Raw genomic sequence first — 15,809 nt, 5'->3', positions numbered from 1 at the left:
AGACAGACAGATACACACACACACACACACACACACACACACCAGAGGATGACAGAAGGTCAGCTCATCTACCTTCATCTCTAAGAGCTTTATACAACTCAGATCTGGTTTCAAAGCAGCTTCACAGGAGAACAACAAGTACATGTTCAAATTAACTAACATTTAACTAGATTAATACATGCTGTATAAGTATAGTATATTATAATGCATGCTGTAGAAGTGTAGTGTATTATAACACATGCTGTATAAGTATAGTATATTATATTATAATGCATGCTGTAGATTAGAAGTATAATATATTATAACACATGCTGTATAAGTATAGTATATTATAACACATGCTGTATAAGTATAGTATATTATATTATAATGCATGCTGTAGATTAGAAGTATAATATATTATAATGCATGCTGTATAAGTATAGTATATTATAACACATGCTGTATAAGTATAGTATATTATAATGCATGCTGTATAAGTATAGTATATTATAACACATGCTGTATAAGTATAGTATATTATAACACATGCTGTATAAGTATAGTATATTATAATGCATGCTGTAGATTAGAAGTATAATATATTATTATGCATGCTGTATAAGTATAGTATATTATAATACATGCTGTATAAGTATAGTATATTATAACACATGCTGTATAAGTATAGTATATTATAACACATGCTGTATAAGTATAGTATATTATAATACATACTGTAGAAGTATAGTATAATAATACATGCTGTATAAGTATAGTATATTATAACACATGCTGTATAAGTATAGTATATTATAATGCATGCTGTATAAGTATAGTATATTATAATGCATGCTGTATAAGTATAGTATATTATAACACATGCTGTATAAGTATAGTATATTATAATACATGCTGTATAAGTATAGTATATTATAACTCATGCTGTATAAGTATAGTATATTATAATGCATGCTCTAGATTAGAAGTATAGTATATTATAACACATGCTGTATAAGTATAGTATATTACAATGCATGCTGTAGAAGTATAGTATATTATAACACATGCTGTATAAGTATAGTATATTATAATGCATGCTGTAGAAGTATAGTATATTATAACACATGCTGTATAAGTATAGTATATTATAATGCATGCTGTAGAAGTATAGTATATTATAATGCATGCTGTATAAGTATAGTATATTATAATACATGCTGTAAAAGTATAGTATATTATAATGCATGCTGTATAAGTATAGTATAGTATAGTATATTATATAAATAAAGTAGTCAACATTTAATGAGGATCAAAACCTTTCATCAAAGTTATACATGAATTTTGGACAATACCCGTTCTTGTCTTAGCACAACTTTAATCCACTTCAAATGTTGACAACTGTATAAGTATATTCTTAGTTCATGTTAACTAAAATATCAACAAACGAGCCCTTATTTGAAAAGTGTCACCATTTCAGTGCGAAAACTGTGTAAAGTAAAGAGTTATGAAGTAGTGGACCACTTTCAGGAATGATTGAGCTTCTTGATTGTGTTACTGCTTATATTTGACTCAAACGTAACTTAATGTTTTAAAACAGCATTTAGCGTGACAGTATATTGATCATGTTGTCACGAAGCTCCACATGTGTTGTTAAATGAACTGTGTGTTGTCTGGTAATAACGCTTGGAGTCTTTAGTTTACAGTAACGTGTAACTAATCTCCGGCTAGCTGAGCAAGTTAGTTGTGCAAGTATTATTATCATTACCTTAATTCCTTCGCGTCGTACAAGCCAAACGACATGCCCTCTAATCGCCTCCATGGTGTTTCTTTTGAAAACTGCATTTTCTTAATAAACTATGTACATTATAATAGAAATCTCTCTGTATTCCCCATGTGCGTCAGGTAGAGCTGTAACATGTGGGAGCGCGTGCTGGACGCATGGACGAGACCAAAGAACACGGAGGGGTAAATTAGACAGAAACATGGACAAAAGCGACAGAAGCAGAGACGTTGACCTAAGGAACAGTGGTAAATATTAATTATTTGCCAGTAAAACACCTGCATATTAATATTCTACGGGGATGTATGACGAATAACAGTTTTTATTATTATTATTGTTTGGTCAGATGGTATATCCCGGCCGTAGAAAACATATGATTGGTAGAATTGAAATTAGTTTGGAAACTTTCAGAATATTTTTTTTTAACTCTTCGCTGTTTATTTGAATTCAATGGTTATTAAACTTTCTCAGTGTCATTATCAAGACGTACATTATTTTCCACACCGCGATTTAAGTAGAATTTTAACGATCACGTCACATGATACCTGTTACTTTTCTCAGCGCTGATCAGGATGGACCAATGATAGCCCGAGATCGCTTCAGCGCTTCCTGGTGTTTTAAAGGAAGCGTTAAAGCGGACGGTTTTCGATCGCACACTCGGTGTCATGGCGTCCTCCTGTTCGCGAGCTCTCAGGCATCATGCTTGTAAGAGTAGCAGAATATTGCGCATCCATCTGCAGAATTCATGGCCTAATAGGTAAGATGAATGCACAAGAACAGGCTTACTTGCGCCTTTTTATTAAATGACATTTTTGTCATTTCCAAGCATTTAAAGAAATAACTGGTTGTCTCTAGGTCATTTCAAGGGGCTGTATGTGTCAGCTCACGTCGGCATATGATTAATAACTTTCCAAGTTTTACCAGAATATGAAATGTTTTATTAGAATGAAATAGCTCATTATGGGTTTGATTACAGGAGTTTTGCTCTGAATTCTGCTGCAGACCAACAGCCTGCCGTTTCTTCACTAGGTTTGACAACCCATTTCTGTCTTTTAATAGGATAATTCATGTGCGTTGTTAAATTAAACTGCATTCTAATCAGAAATAAATCTTTTTATTATATTTTTTAGAAGAAATAGTCATTCCAAAGAAGAAAACATGGTATGTACTGTTCTGATCAACACATGAAAGATCACTTGTGTATTTTGTTATAACTCATTAATTCACACTGTCAATTAATTTGATTAATTATTTAATTGACTTATTTGACCGGATGCACAATACAGGTCTGATATTGGACCAGTTTCTACTGGCATCCCTTAGGACCTTTTACTTTTTACTCTTTAGTCTTTATTTATTCCTGCTTGACCAACTTTTATGAACTCTTGGTATTAAGTATCACTTTTATGCCGTTGACACACAGATCTATATTCTTTTTTAATACACCAATTTAATATTGTTGAATTATTTTGTATTTTCTTGTATTTTTACCTTTGCGCTTTGAGAAGCTCCTTTAAAGGCGCGATAGAATTAAAGTGTATTATTATTATTATCAGGAGTAAAGAGGCAGTCTTACAGGCACTGTCATCCACCGTGAACAGGGTATGTTAATCAGACAACTCCAACATCCATGTTATAAACCTATTTGTCATCTAATATCATGTAAACATGTTACTGTGTGTGTGTGTGTGTGTGTGTGTGTGTGTGTGTGTGTGTGTGTGTGGTCTAGGATCCTACAGCATCAGATTACAGATTCCAGGATGATCCATATCTCGCTCCAAAAACATCATTAGACTTTGTGAGTAGCTCATAAATATTGAACTGGCTATCAAACCATTAGAGAAGTTCACAATCGGCATATGAATAAAAACTGGCTAACGTTACTGAATGAAATGTTGAACTTTGAGGTGTGGATGAACTCGATCTACTGTGTTTCTGTGTAACCTACTGTAACTCGTCTGTGTTTTGATCCCATCCGGACGAAGACTTTGAGAAAAACATAATTTTCTCCGCTTTTTGCGCCAAATGTTGCTATTTATGAATCTTACCCACATTCAAGTGTTGATAAAAAAAAAGAATGTTTGAAGCTAGAATAAAATGTTTAAAAAAAAAAACATTTCTTTTCACACATTGCATGTTCAGATATTAATACAACAAAATATTCTGTGGCCGATGAAATTTTTGTGAAAATGGTCAAAAACGCTGTTGGTGGCTGACAAATTTAGTTTTTTTAATGCTGGCAGGGAAAGAGTTAATGTATATGCTGCATGTATAAGTTGTGAGCATAGTTGCACATTACATGAAAACCCACACTGACCTCTTTATTTCTCCCACACAGAAATTATTCTCCTTGTCCCAGGAGTCAGGCATAAATGCTGCCAAATATTTCATCAACAAATACCCAAATTACTTCCAGAAAGACTATGCACACCCTCATATTCCCGTGAGTGTCCAGTGCTTGTGTCCGATGGTTTGCTTTGCTCATGCGTGTGTGTGAATGTTGTGAAGCATCTGCTGTGTTCTGTTGGAAGTGTCTGATGCCGGAGACTCTGGAGGCTCAGATAGAGGAGGCGTCTGAAGCTGCGCTCGCAGAGAGAGTTCACCTGAGGAAGGTCAAAGCCGCTGTAGATCTGTACGACCAGCTGCTGCAGGCCGGTGAGTCTGCGTCTGCGTCTGAGTCTGCGTCTGAGTCTGCGTCTGCGTCTGCGTCTGAGTCTGAGTCTGAGTCTGAGTCTGAGTCTGAGTCTGTGTCTGTGTCTGTGTCTGAGTCTGCGTCTGAGTCTGCGTCTGAGTCTGCATCTGTGTCTGAGTCTGTGTCTGAGTCTGTGTCTGAGTCTGAGTCTGAGTCTGAGTCTGAGTCTGAGTCTGTGTCTGAGTCTGTGTCTGAGTCTGTGTCTGCGTCTGAGTCTGAGTCTGAGTCTGCGTCTGCGTCTGCGTCTGAGTCTGAGTCTGCGTCTGAGTCTGCGTCTGAGTCTGCGTCTGAGTCTGCGTCTGAGTCTGCGTCTGAGTCTGCGTCTGAGTCTGCGTCTGAGACTGCGTCTGTGTCTGAGTCTGTGTCTGAGTCTGAGTCTGCGTCTGAGTCTGCGTCTGCGTATGAGTCTGCGTCTGAGTCTGAGTCTGAGTCTGCGTCTGAGTCTGCGTCTGAGTCTGCGTCTGAGTCTGCGTCTGAGTCTGCGTCTGAGTCTGCGTCTGAGTCTGCGTCTGAGTCTGCGTCTGAGTCTGCGTCTGAGTCTGCGTCTGAGTCTGCGTCTGAGTCTGCGTCTGAGTCTGTGTCTGTGTCTGTGTCTGTGAAAGTGTGTGTGACTGCCTGATGATGAGTGTGTGTTCTGTGCAGGGACATCAGTGTCTTTGGACGTGACGAATGAGCTGTTAGAGCTGATCTGCTTCTATGGAGATCGTGATCCCGCACAAGAGAACGTCCCAGAACAGAGGACTGAGGAGACGGTAAGGCCTCTCACACCATAACACACTGTTTAAGATGCTCTGTTGCTTTAGCAGCACTATTCCTGCACGTGTGGTGTAGTGGAGGGGTCCTATTCTGCTGTGTGTTTAGTGTGTGATGTTGCTGTTTGAGCATGAACAAGCTCTGAGTTCTTCTCTATATCAGTATCAGTGTTTCTGAACTCCTGAAACATTCAGTTATGAAGACATTGTAGTCTTGAGTTTCTCCCGGGAACGAACACGTCACAATATTTCTCATTTAACCTTTTTTTTTTATTTTTTTTTTATTGAAATGAAATTAAATAAAATAAAGATTTTTGGACAAAAAAGTATAATTTTAGGCTTCGGGTCATTTTGAGCCTAAAATTATACATTTTTGTCCAGAAATCTTTATTTTATTTCATTTCATTTCAAAAAAAAAAAAAAAAAAAAGAATGCACATTTAATAATAAATAAATAATAATTTAAGGCAAGCTCATTCCTCACATTCTTTCAAATTCAAAATAACTCACAATTTCATGCATAAACCTTTTAATTCAGCTCAAAATATCTTACATTGGGAGTCTTTGCCGACCTTTTGAGGAAAATAAAGAATATAACATGATATTTCATGACTCTTGCCACTAGATGGCCTTATAGCTCTATATGGAGCAAATGAGCTGTTCCTCTGGGTCATAAAGTCAGTTCCCTTCAGTATGCATTTCAGATACACATGTAGACATTATAAAATATTTTATTGGTTTAGTATTTTTAGTTTGAATTTTGGGCATTTTTAGGTTACTTTTCAACCACAACTCTTCGAATCAATTAAACTTTTTTGTGTGTATTAGTGGTTCAAGTGCGACAAAAGTCTTAGGGTCTTGGACCCCTCTTTTACATAGTTTCAGCTCTAAAATCAGTTCGGATAAAATAAATAATAAAACATAAATGTGACTATTGAACCGATGATAGTGCTGAGTTTTATAAAACCAGTGAGACTTCTGAGACCTTGTGTAATGGTGATTATTCTCCACATGTCTATCAACTCCTCTTACCCATGGAAGCCTCAGGAGGACGTCCAGGATGAACCGCAGACTAGAAAAGGAAGAGGACCCAGAGCCTCAGACTCACTGAAGACCCCCTGGAAGTGAGTGATCACGTTTATCTGATCAAGCCTGGTGTATATACTCTACTGGTCTGAAGTGTGGAAATAAGATTTTTTAATATTTTTGAAGGAAGGCTCTTCTGCTCACCAAGCTGCATTTATGTGATTGAAAATGCAGTTAAAACATTAATATTGTGAAATATTATTCTAATGTAAATCATCTGTTTTCTATGTGAATATACAGTAAAGTGTAATTTATTCCTGTGATCAAAGTCACATCTTTACTCCAGTCTTCAGTGTCACATGATCCTTCAGAAATCATTCTAATATGAGGATTTGATGCTCAAGAAACATTTATGATTATTATCAATGTTGAAAACAGTTGTGCTGCTTCTTATTTTGTGGAAACCGTGATACACTACCATTAAAAAGATTGGGTAAATACATTTAATTCATACTTTTATTCAGCAAGGATGCATCAAATTGATCAAAAGTGACCGTAAAGACATTTATAATATTACAAAAGATCATGTGACACTGAAGACTTGAGTAATGACGCTGAAAATTAAAGTATAAAAATACTTCACAATCTAAATTTTGTACCTTTTTTTTCTCAAGTAAATGCGACTCAAATTGAATGTGAACAAAATAATCCTTGGTATTGAACAATTTTGACCGGTAGTGTGTCTGCGTGACAATACAAAGTTGAGATGATACCCGGTCGTGTCATAAGAGGCCACTCTGTCTGTTTGTTCCCACAGAGAGAATAATAATGCTGAGCGGATCTTTGCACATCTGTCAGAGCCGAACACACGCTCATACAGCGCTCTGATCCGGGGCATGGTGAAGGTAACGCGTCGGGAACTTCTGCTCGGGATGCACGATATATCCACCGCCATATCGCTATCGGACCATATATGTGTTCATTTTCCATGTTATCGGCCTGATAAGAAAATGTGGCCGATATATTAAAGCTGATGAATAATGTATTACTCCCTTCAGCTGAGATGCTTCAGATGTTCAACATGATGGGTTTTAATTGCTTGAAATAAGATTTGGAATCACTTCAAAAAAGGAAAATACAGTTCAAGTCTGTAATATAAGCTACATATTATTATAATGAGATGATTATAATTGTGTGTTTGGGTCATGGCTTTTAATGGTGGCTTTTGTTTTTGCAATCAGGCTCTCAAAAATGTACATTTATCGACCAATATATCGGTTATCTGCTTTCAAATATAAAGAATTATCGGTTATCAGCCCAAATGTTCATATCTGTGCCTCCCTAGTTTCTCCACTAGTTTGATGGCAGAAGATGACTGTGTGTGTGCTTGGTTTGACAGTGTGGCGCGTATGCGAAGGCGTTCAGCACCTACACGGACCTGCTGAACCACCGGCTCACGGGTGAGAGGGACTGCGTTACGCTTCAGATGCTTGCTCAGTTACTAGGATTTAGGTTTTTAAAGGAGATTGTGTTTCTGTTTTGTTCCTGTAGCTGATGTGCACATCTTCAACGCCCTGATCGCAGCGGCCCCAGAAGTACAAGAGAAATACAATGAGAAATGGGAGCTGATAGTGGTACGTGACTTCTGATTTCAGTTTACATGTAGTGCTCAATTAAACATAAGTTGAACTCCAGATTTGTTCAATTGTTTCAAAGTATAATTTTTTTCCCCTTTTCACAAAAAAGAAAAAGTTAAATAAACCAAACAAAATTAATAAGGGTAAAAAAATAAAAATAAAAAGGTAACCAAGTATATTTAGGGAGAGAGGACATGTGTCTTAGTTCAATTCCATCCTTAATGACTAATTATTATAATCTCAGATGATTTATGAGATTTATTATTACACACACATGCAAACATACATTATTAACATATACATTATAAATTAATCTTCATCTATTGATGTATAACAGCCAAATCTGACCTTCCTTCTGATACATATTCAACCCATTTCCTCAATGTTTCCAGAAAAACATCATCAATCTCTTTAAATAAACAAAAAAATGATCTTTTCCATCATATAACTCTCTATGGTCACATCTACCCAGTCATCTAATGTTGGTCTCTCTCGTTTAACCATTTGTGTGTGATTGCCTTCTTACTGGCTGCCGAAAGCAGGCCCATCATAGCACTGGGCGGTATACCAGTTCATACCGAATACCAGTGTTTATTTTGTTACAGAGTTTTTATATGAATGTATCTGAAGGGAACTGACGGTCTTTAGAAAGGTTTCGATGTTATTTTAATTGAATCTTCCCATATAAAGCCGCTCCTACAGCGCCTCCTGCTGGACCTCTTTTACACAGCCTTGCAAACCTGTATTAATACCAGTGTGATTTCTTCTACAATATTCACTCATGACAGTAAAATAGGGCGTTTAAGCCAATCTACTGCAGTACTTCCTCTCTCAATCAGTAGAACATGTGTTAAACACCCAGTCATGCTTGAAGAAATAAAGTAAAATACCGTCATATACCGTGAAGCCGATATCATTTTTGAATTAAAATGTAAATTTTTGGTCCCACTGCCCAGCACTAGCCCATCAGCAAAGCCAGCTTGTGCATCAGTGTGTGTGTGTGTGTGTGTGTGTGTTTTGCAGGATCTTCTGAAGCAGATGTCGGAGCAGAAGGTCAAGCCGAACCTCCTGACGTTTAACGCTGTCCTGAAGGCTTTGAGACGCTGTGGTGCTTTGGGGAAATCTCAGGCCTTTCCTGTGATCAGCGAGATGAAGGCTCTTAACATCGGTGCGATGACTGATTCTCGTTTATTCATGCTTTACAGAAATGAAGTGGTTTATGCTTATTTAATTTTGTTGTGTAATTGATTCTCTTTCTTCTGATTTCAGACCCCAGTCTGGCCTCTTACAGTCACATGCTCAGCATATTTTATAAAATAGGTCATTTGATGTCTTATAATAACAATTCTCTCCATTCTCTATATAAAAATATGCATACATGTACATAGGATCACATGATCATGCATTTCCCATCATGCTTTGCTCTGCAGGTGCCCCAGTTCAGGGCCAAAAAGACATTCTACAGGAAGTGATGTACGAGGTGTCGGGGAAGAGCTTCAGCCCTCAGGACCCTGATGATGGTATCTGCTTATGATCACAGTGGGGTTTGCTGAGCAGGGCCTGTCCTAATACACACACTTGTCTATTTACATGATGTATTTCCTGTTTATCAGACATGTGGTTAGTCTTGCACACTTACTTCCTGTCACACGAGTGCTTTCACTTGGCCAACACTGGAAGTGTGTGTATGAGGACTGACCCTAAGCATTATCTTCTGCATGTACTAAAGCTCCTACAGAACTCCTGAATCACAGCTGTAATGCTCTTGTTTTCCAGCACAGTTCTTCATCACTGCCATGAGAATCGTAAGTGCACTGAAACACGACAGGGCTTTATGGGAAACGCCACATAGCTATGAGCGTGACCCTGTGTGTCATCTCTGTCTACAGTGTCTGGACACCAAGGACATTGAGCAGGCGTACAGGGTCCACAAGCTGCTGGGAGTCGGGGAGAACTGGAGACTTATGGGAAATGATTCAAAGCAGAACATCTACTAGTGAGTATATTCCTCGTTAATGAAGAGCTTTCCCTATCAGTTCCTCCATCAAAGCCTCTTAAACTCAGTCCAGCTTATTCCTGCGTGAGTTATGACTTCTGTTACGCTGTAAACACTCAGTGAAAGGCTCGCTCTGTGGACGCAATAAGAGAAAAATGTTTAAACTGGGTACAATGAAGACATTATTCCACTCGCCCTTCAACCAACGAGCATTAAAAGGACATTTAAAGTGTAAAGCATCAACAAGGTGCTTCAGCAGATCATGAAGAACCCCAGCGCACGAGTCTTTCCACTGCAGTAACAGCCGGGTAAATATCACTACTGTAATAATAGACCTCATGCGCCAGAGAAACGAGAATAATCTTTAGAATATTGTCTTTTAACTTCTGTTTTTGCGGTTGCTCTGTATATCTCTATGGCATTCGCTATCCAGGAGTAATTTGCTTTTGAAGTGGATTTACTTAATGTAAAGTTAACAAGAGTTATCATGAGGACTGTAATGTTTAAAGCAGATGACTTAACAAATGTCAGTCGACCGGGAAGATTTTAAAACGAGCCGTTCATTAATAAACACGCAAGATCGCTGTGAAAATACAGACCGAAGTCAAGAGACAACGAGCGCAGCGCTGGAAAGGGGCGGGGCTACAGAAGGGGCGGGGCTACGGAAGGGGCGGGGCTACAGAAGGGCTATAGGCTATATCTGTGTTATGTAACATATAAAAATGCAAAAATGTTCATTAACTTCAGCATTATGTGATACTGTTTCAAAGTGTTTTGACAGATTATAAATAGTGAAAACAATCCGGGAAAGAGACGTGAGAATTTGAGGAGAAGAAAATGAGATTTTTCTGTGTATTCCAGTGAATTATTAATGGGATATATCGTTAATTAAATCGGGAGAACAGACCACAGATGTCTGTTTTTTTTTATGTCTGAACATAAATCATGAAGGAAAACTGACTTTATTTGTTGGGCAACCTTATGATTTGAAATGATTCGTGTCAGTCTTTTTGAATGGAAGTTCCCCAAACCGGAAGTGCCACCCATAATTCAAAGCGCAGTAAGGTGGTGTTGCGTCTAACCTACTCGTGTGTGTGTGTGTGTGTGTGTGTTCCAGCGCGCGCTTCTTCAGTCTGCTGTGTCTGATGGAGCAGGTAGACGTGGTGATGAAGTGGTACAGAGATCTGATTCCCTCAGTGAGTAACACACACTCATGCTCTGCTTCATGTGAGCGCACACAGGATGTGACATCATTGATCTGGTTGCAGGTGTACTACCCCAGTTCTAACGTCATGACGGATCTACTCCGAGCGCTGGACACCGACAGCAGATTAGATCTCATCCCGCAGATATGGAAAGGTGATTGATTGACAGATTTATGTATTATGGGCCGAGCACTGAAGTGATGTCACCTACTGTAATGCTGCTGCTTCTCCTCTTGAGCCTATGGCATCCCATAGATCCACTTGTGGGAAAGCTGTGAGATTTGGCACACAGATTGAGGACCGTCTGAACATTAACCACAGCCAATTTGGAGTCTCTAGCTCAACCCCTCTAGCGCCACCACCTGTCCAAATTTGCACTAATTTATGCTAATAACCTTTGAACCATAATTTTCCGTCATTAACATTTTCTTGCCATTTGGGAATTTCTGAAAAATCTACTTTTTCACGAATTCAATTTGTATGAAAATTTAACCAGATCATCTTCAGGCCATTGTGACAAAAAGTTCTTGAATATCACATGAACGAATGTAATGAAGAGCACGCCAAAGTGAACGTGAGGCTTTATCTCCACAACGCTTTAGTGTGTTCTGACCAAACATGGTGTGTGTTATGACAACCATGACTTGAGAATACCTGCACAATTTTGGCACAGTGCCACCTAGTGGTCAGGAGAAATGAAAAATGGCCATTTTTGCTTTTAACTTCAGAATAGTTTGGCCAGAAATCATCATAAATCGAAACAGTTGACAGACAGTGGTCGTCGGAGAACTCCTGAAAAACACTAATAATGTGTTGTTGCACAGATATCAAAGCGTTGGGCCACGGGAACAGACAGAAGCTGGTGGAGGATCTGCTGGCACTGATGGCCAGAGAGACACACAGTCAGCAGGTACAACCGCATCACTAGTTCAGTTCAATTCACATGTATTTGTATAGCGCTTTCCACAATATGCATCGTTTCAAAGCAGCTTTACAGAAAATACACGAGTCCACATTACAGTTTAGAGTGATCTGTTATCAGTCTTAGTTATGCCTTTCAGAAATGTACATATACAAATCACAGTTAGCTAAAAATGTTTTTAACAACTCAATAATGTATGCAAGAAAATGCATTTAAACAGTGTAATAATTTAAGGCAATGTAATAATGAATACATGTTTGTTAACAAATGATTATGACAGAATAATGTAGCATTGGTGTCAGATGATCTGCATTGGCTGATATAGGAGTCTTACTTCTGCTTTTGTTGTTAAAATTCCATGCATTGTCATTGGAAGCCAGTCAGTGTCAGTCTGAACGTGTGTGTGTGTGTGTGTGTGTGTGTTTCAGGTGCAGGACTCATTGGCCGACTGTGCGCTGGACATTAAGAGCATGTACAGCACCGGTGACCGAGGGAAGGTCCTGATGAGCTGGACGGCCGGTTCTCTCAGTGATGTCATCTCTGTTCTGCTCGCGGCTCACAGGACATCGGCCGCCTGGTAACGTCTCCTATGGGATTCTGTGATGTGAAAAATTGAGTTTTAAACGCCCCTCAGATCTGTTAATTTCACTTCTCTTCATTCAGGGAGACACTGAAACTCTTCAAAACCCACAATAGAGTTCCCAGGTAAGAGCCCGCTCATTTTCCCCATGACTTTTCCAGGCATTTCTGATTTTGCTTCACAAGCATCAAGATTTTTATAACGTGCCAATATGAATCACTAATGTCTATTGACTAGATGTTAATGTAGCAATGTTTGTCCCGTGCACTGTTACTGAAAGGCTTTATTTCAAGTCCTGATGTGTTCAAACAAAGCAGAACCTTCCCGTCTCTCTCTTCAGTCCAACACAGAAGTGACTTAAGCTGCAGTTCATCCACTGGCCACTAGAGACCGGCTGCAGAAGAGACTCAATCCCATAAACCCCCATGTTAAAATGCCCAACTTTACAGCAGAAACAAACATGTTTACAGCCCGTTTTGGTCTATATAGATAATTTTGCCCTTCATGACGACTGAGGGGGGTGAATATTTTAATAACTCATCCGTTTAAATTATACTAAGCCTTAAGGTTCTGCATAATTAAGGGCGTGGCCAATTGAGTGACAGGTGGATTGCTCTGATGTCACTACTAGCCGTTTGTCTGTTAGCGTCACGTCACCTCAGCTAATCCGCCTCGCTGCACATTTTCGGTTATCCAAGATGGCGACGGCCGGCTCCGCCCACTTTGGGCTTCAAAAACGCTCTTCAGAAACACTACGGGTGACGTCACGCACACTACGAACATATGTTTATACAGTCTATGGTTCAGACTTACGTGTGCTGTGTTTGTGTGTGTGTCAGTGCGGATCTGCTGAACCGGTTCCTGACGTGTGTGAAGGAGAGCGGTGATGTGGATCAGGCCGTGGAGCTGGTGAAGATCTCCGCCGGCTTCTGTCTGCCCGACACACACACACTCATCCACAGGATCCAGCAGGAGTTCGAGCTCTCAGAGCAGCACAAGTACGTCTCGCCAACATCGACGTTTTAGATGAATTAGAAGATTCAAGAATGTGATTGTAATCTGGTCTTCTTGCAGGAGCATCTTGTCGGATCTGGAGATTCAGACCTTTAACAGCGATTAAATCTCGGGGCGGTGAGGACGGATCACAGCGGTATCTGAGTATCTGTTGAAATGTGCTGCTCTTCATTTACTGTATACTTAAAATACTTCAACATGTTTGGCACATGCAAAATTGTAACTTGAGATAACTCAATAAAAAAAATTGATAGTTTAAAGTCTTTAGCTCTTTTCCTCACTGGGGTTTTGAGTCTGGATTCTGGCTCTGAATGTATGACCTTGTGTTTTTGCCCAAACTAATCTCCAATAGTACTGATCAAACACAGGATTGCAGTTCATTGGAATTATGAAATTTCATATATAATCGACTTTATTGAAATGTTTCGTAGTCCTGCTATTTTAATGTCGATGCCAATGGGTGTGACAGAATAGGGGTAATAAGAGCATTACTCTAGTAGTGTAACTGTCATACGGTGTGCAGGTGAAACCTCACAGTTACAATAACTTATAACATTAAAGACACCTTTCTACTGAGTCTGGAAAACACCTGGAAGAAGACACCCAGGGTTCCTGATCTCCTGCTGAACATGCCGTAGTCCTGCATAAGAACTGGACAGAGAAATACACTGCAGCGTCCGTAACGTAAGACGCCCGAGAACGAAGGACAGATGATTGTCCTCGCAGTGCCAAACCATGTGTGAACATGTTTCACAAGTTCTTGTCACTATATCACTTCTGTCATATAACAGTCTTGAGTCTCAGACCTTCTCAATGATATGCGTTTTGTCAAGATTAGAAAAAGATTTGATGATAAAATACTGCAGTAAATTGTGTAATGTGAAACATGACACCGCCCACTAGGGGGAGGAGCTTGCTAAAAGGTTTTACAGTTTTTTTAGTTTCTTCTGAATTGCTAAAACGTATTGCTTGAAACCATCACCCACTTTCTCAAAACCTTAAACACAAAACCAAATCTTCAAACCACATTCAGAGAACCTCTGACTCTTCTGGCAACATCAAACAATGCCTCAAAACCATTTTATCTGTGCTCAGATCATACACACATGAGTCAATATTATAAACACTACAGATTATTCATTAGACACATAAAAAAATGGAGAACACAGAATCCAAGGCATGCAGTTACAGGAAAAAATATATATATTGTAAGAAAGTAAACAAAATTTGCAATTGCGTAAAAAAGTATGAGGTGAATAAATTGTATTAAAGTACTGCAAGTATTCTATTGGATATCACTGAATGTCTGTATATTCTGCCCTTGTAATGCAAAAGCCAAAGCCAAAAAGGTTTAAAAAAATTAAATAAAACTCTTAAATCAAAAGAGTTCAAAATCAAGGTCAATGAGAGATTCATTCTGCCTCAGCATCATCTCAGTGCAACATGTTTTAGTGAGTGGGAATGTGTTCAGAGTTTTGCTAAAAGAGTGCATGAGATTTGCAAACCTGAAGTTGTTTACAGAAAGAACTTGATTTACTCAACAAATTGGTTTAGGCTATTGAGAATTTGGTTTAGTGTTTAAAAACTGTAAAATACATTGGGCAAATTCCAGTGGGAAGTGAGCATCCCTGCCCTACTCACTCCAAGGGGAGAACATGGCCATAAATTATTGACTTAGTTATTTAAAAGATTTCTTAAAGAGTCATCTAAATGTAAATGTAACAAACTAACCGAATATTGTCCAGTGTGTCATTTCTGTAATACTCTATCAGCACCACACAGAATTCCCTAAACACACGGGCTGTTTCTCAAAACCAAGAATGCAAGGAACGGACTTGTGTTCTTGGGGAGAACGCTCTTGCTAGTTGTTCTTGGAAGAATGAACTCACAAGGTGACGAGCACTCAGAACGCTGCTGACAGTTTGAGACGATGTGTTCTTGCTGGTATTGCGCAATAATACCCCCGCACAGACGCCGTCTGCATGCAGTACCCAAACATAACGCGATTTAAATAACGGTTTAAACGGGTTAAATAACCCAAACATAACTCCTTCCTCGAATGCCGTTCACACAAGTTACCAACCGCTGCATCCTCTGTAAAATGGGCGTGTCAAGAACACTTCCGGCCGGGATTTTTAACCGTTCTTGCCAAAATGCAAACTTGTGTATTGGGACCAAGCGGCAACCTCCCCGTCTCTCTCTTGAATCCAACACGGAAGTGAGT

General features: G+C 39.0%; 2 protein-coding genes across 2 annotated transcripts in view; one reads left to right on the top strand and one right to left on the bottom strand.

Moving 5' to 3' along the window:
• Nucleotides 1–1,919, bottom strand: part of polr1a (RNA polymerase I subunit A) — a 46,646-nt gene extending 44,727 nt beyond the window's left edge. The window contains exon 1 of the mRNA XM_082178073.1: nt 1,748–1,919. Coding sequence (XP_082034199.1) covers nt 1,748–1,824 — 77 coding nt within the window. The 5' untranslated portion in view covers nt 1,825–1,919. The remainder of the gene's footprint in view (nt 1–1,747) is intronic.
• A 449-nt stretch (nt 1,920–2,368) lies between these two features.
• ptcd3 (pentatricopeptide repeat domain 3) lies at nt 2,369–13,845 on the top strand. Its single transcript, XM_082178084.1, has 24 exons — nt 2,369–2,519; nt 2,739–2,791; nt 2,893–2,923; nt 3,319–3,364; nt 3,492–3,560; nt 4,101–4,205; nt 4,294–4,417; nt 5,097–5,206; nt 6,247–6,329; nt 7,049–7,136; nt 7,631–7,691; nt 7,783–7,865; nt 8,892–9,036; nt 9,138–9,188; nt 9,299–9,388; nt 9,645–9,673; nt 9,758–9,864; nt 10,982–11,060; nt 11,133–11,223; nt 11,894–11,979; nt 12,420–12,568; nt 12,655–12,696; nt 13,411–13,569; nt 13,646–13,845. The coding sequence occupies exons 1-24, from the start codon at nt 2,428–2,430 to the stop codon at nt 13,689–13,691; spliced, it is 2,019 nt and encodes a 672-aa protein (XP_082034210.1). The 5' UTR covers nt 2,369–2,427; the 3' UTR covers nt 13,692–13,845.
• Nucleotides 13,846–15,809: the final 1,964 nt, after the last annotated feature.

This window comes from Leuciscus leuciscus, assembly GCF_965113295.1.
Source record: "Leuciscus leuciscus genome assembly, chromosome: 8".
Lineage (NCBI taxonomy): Eukaryota > Metazoa > Chordata > Actinopteri > Cypriniformes > Leuciscidae > Leuciscus > Leuciscus leuciscus.
This window is presented reverse-complemented; position numbering and strand designations above follow the sequence as displayed.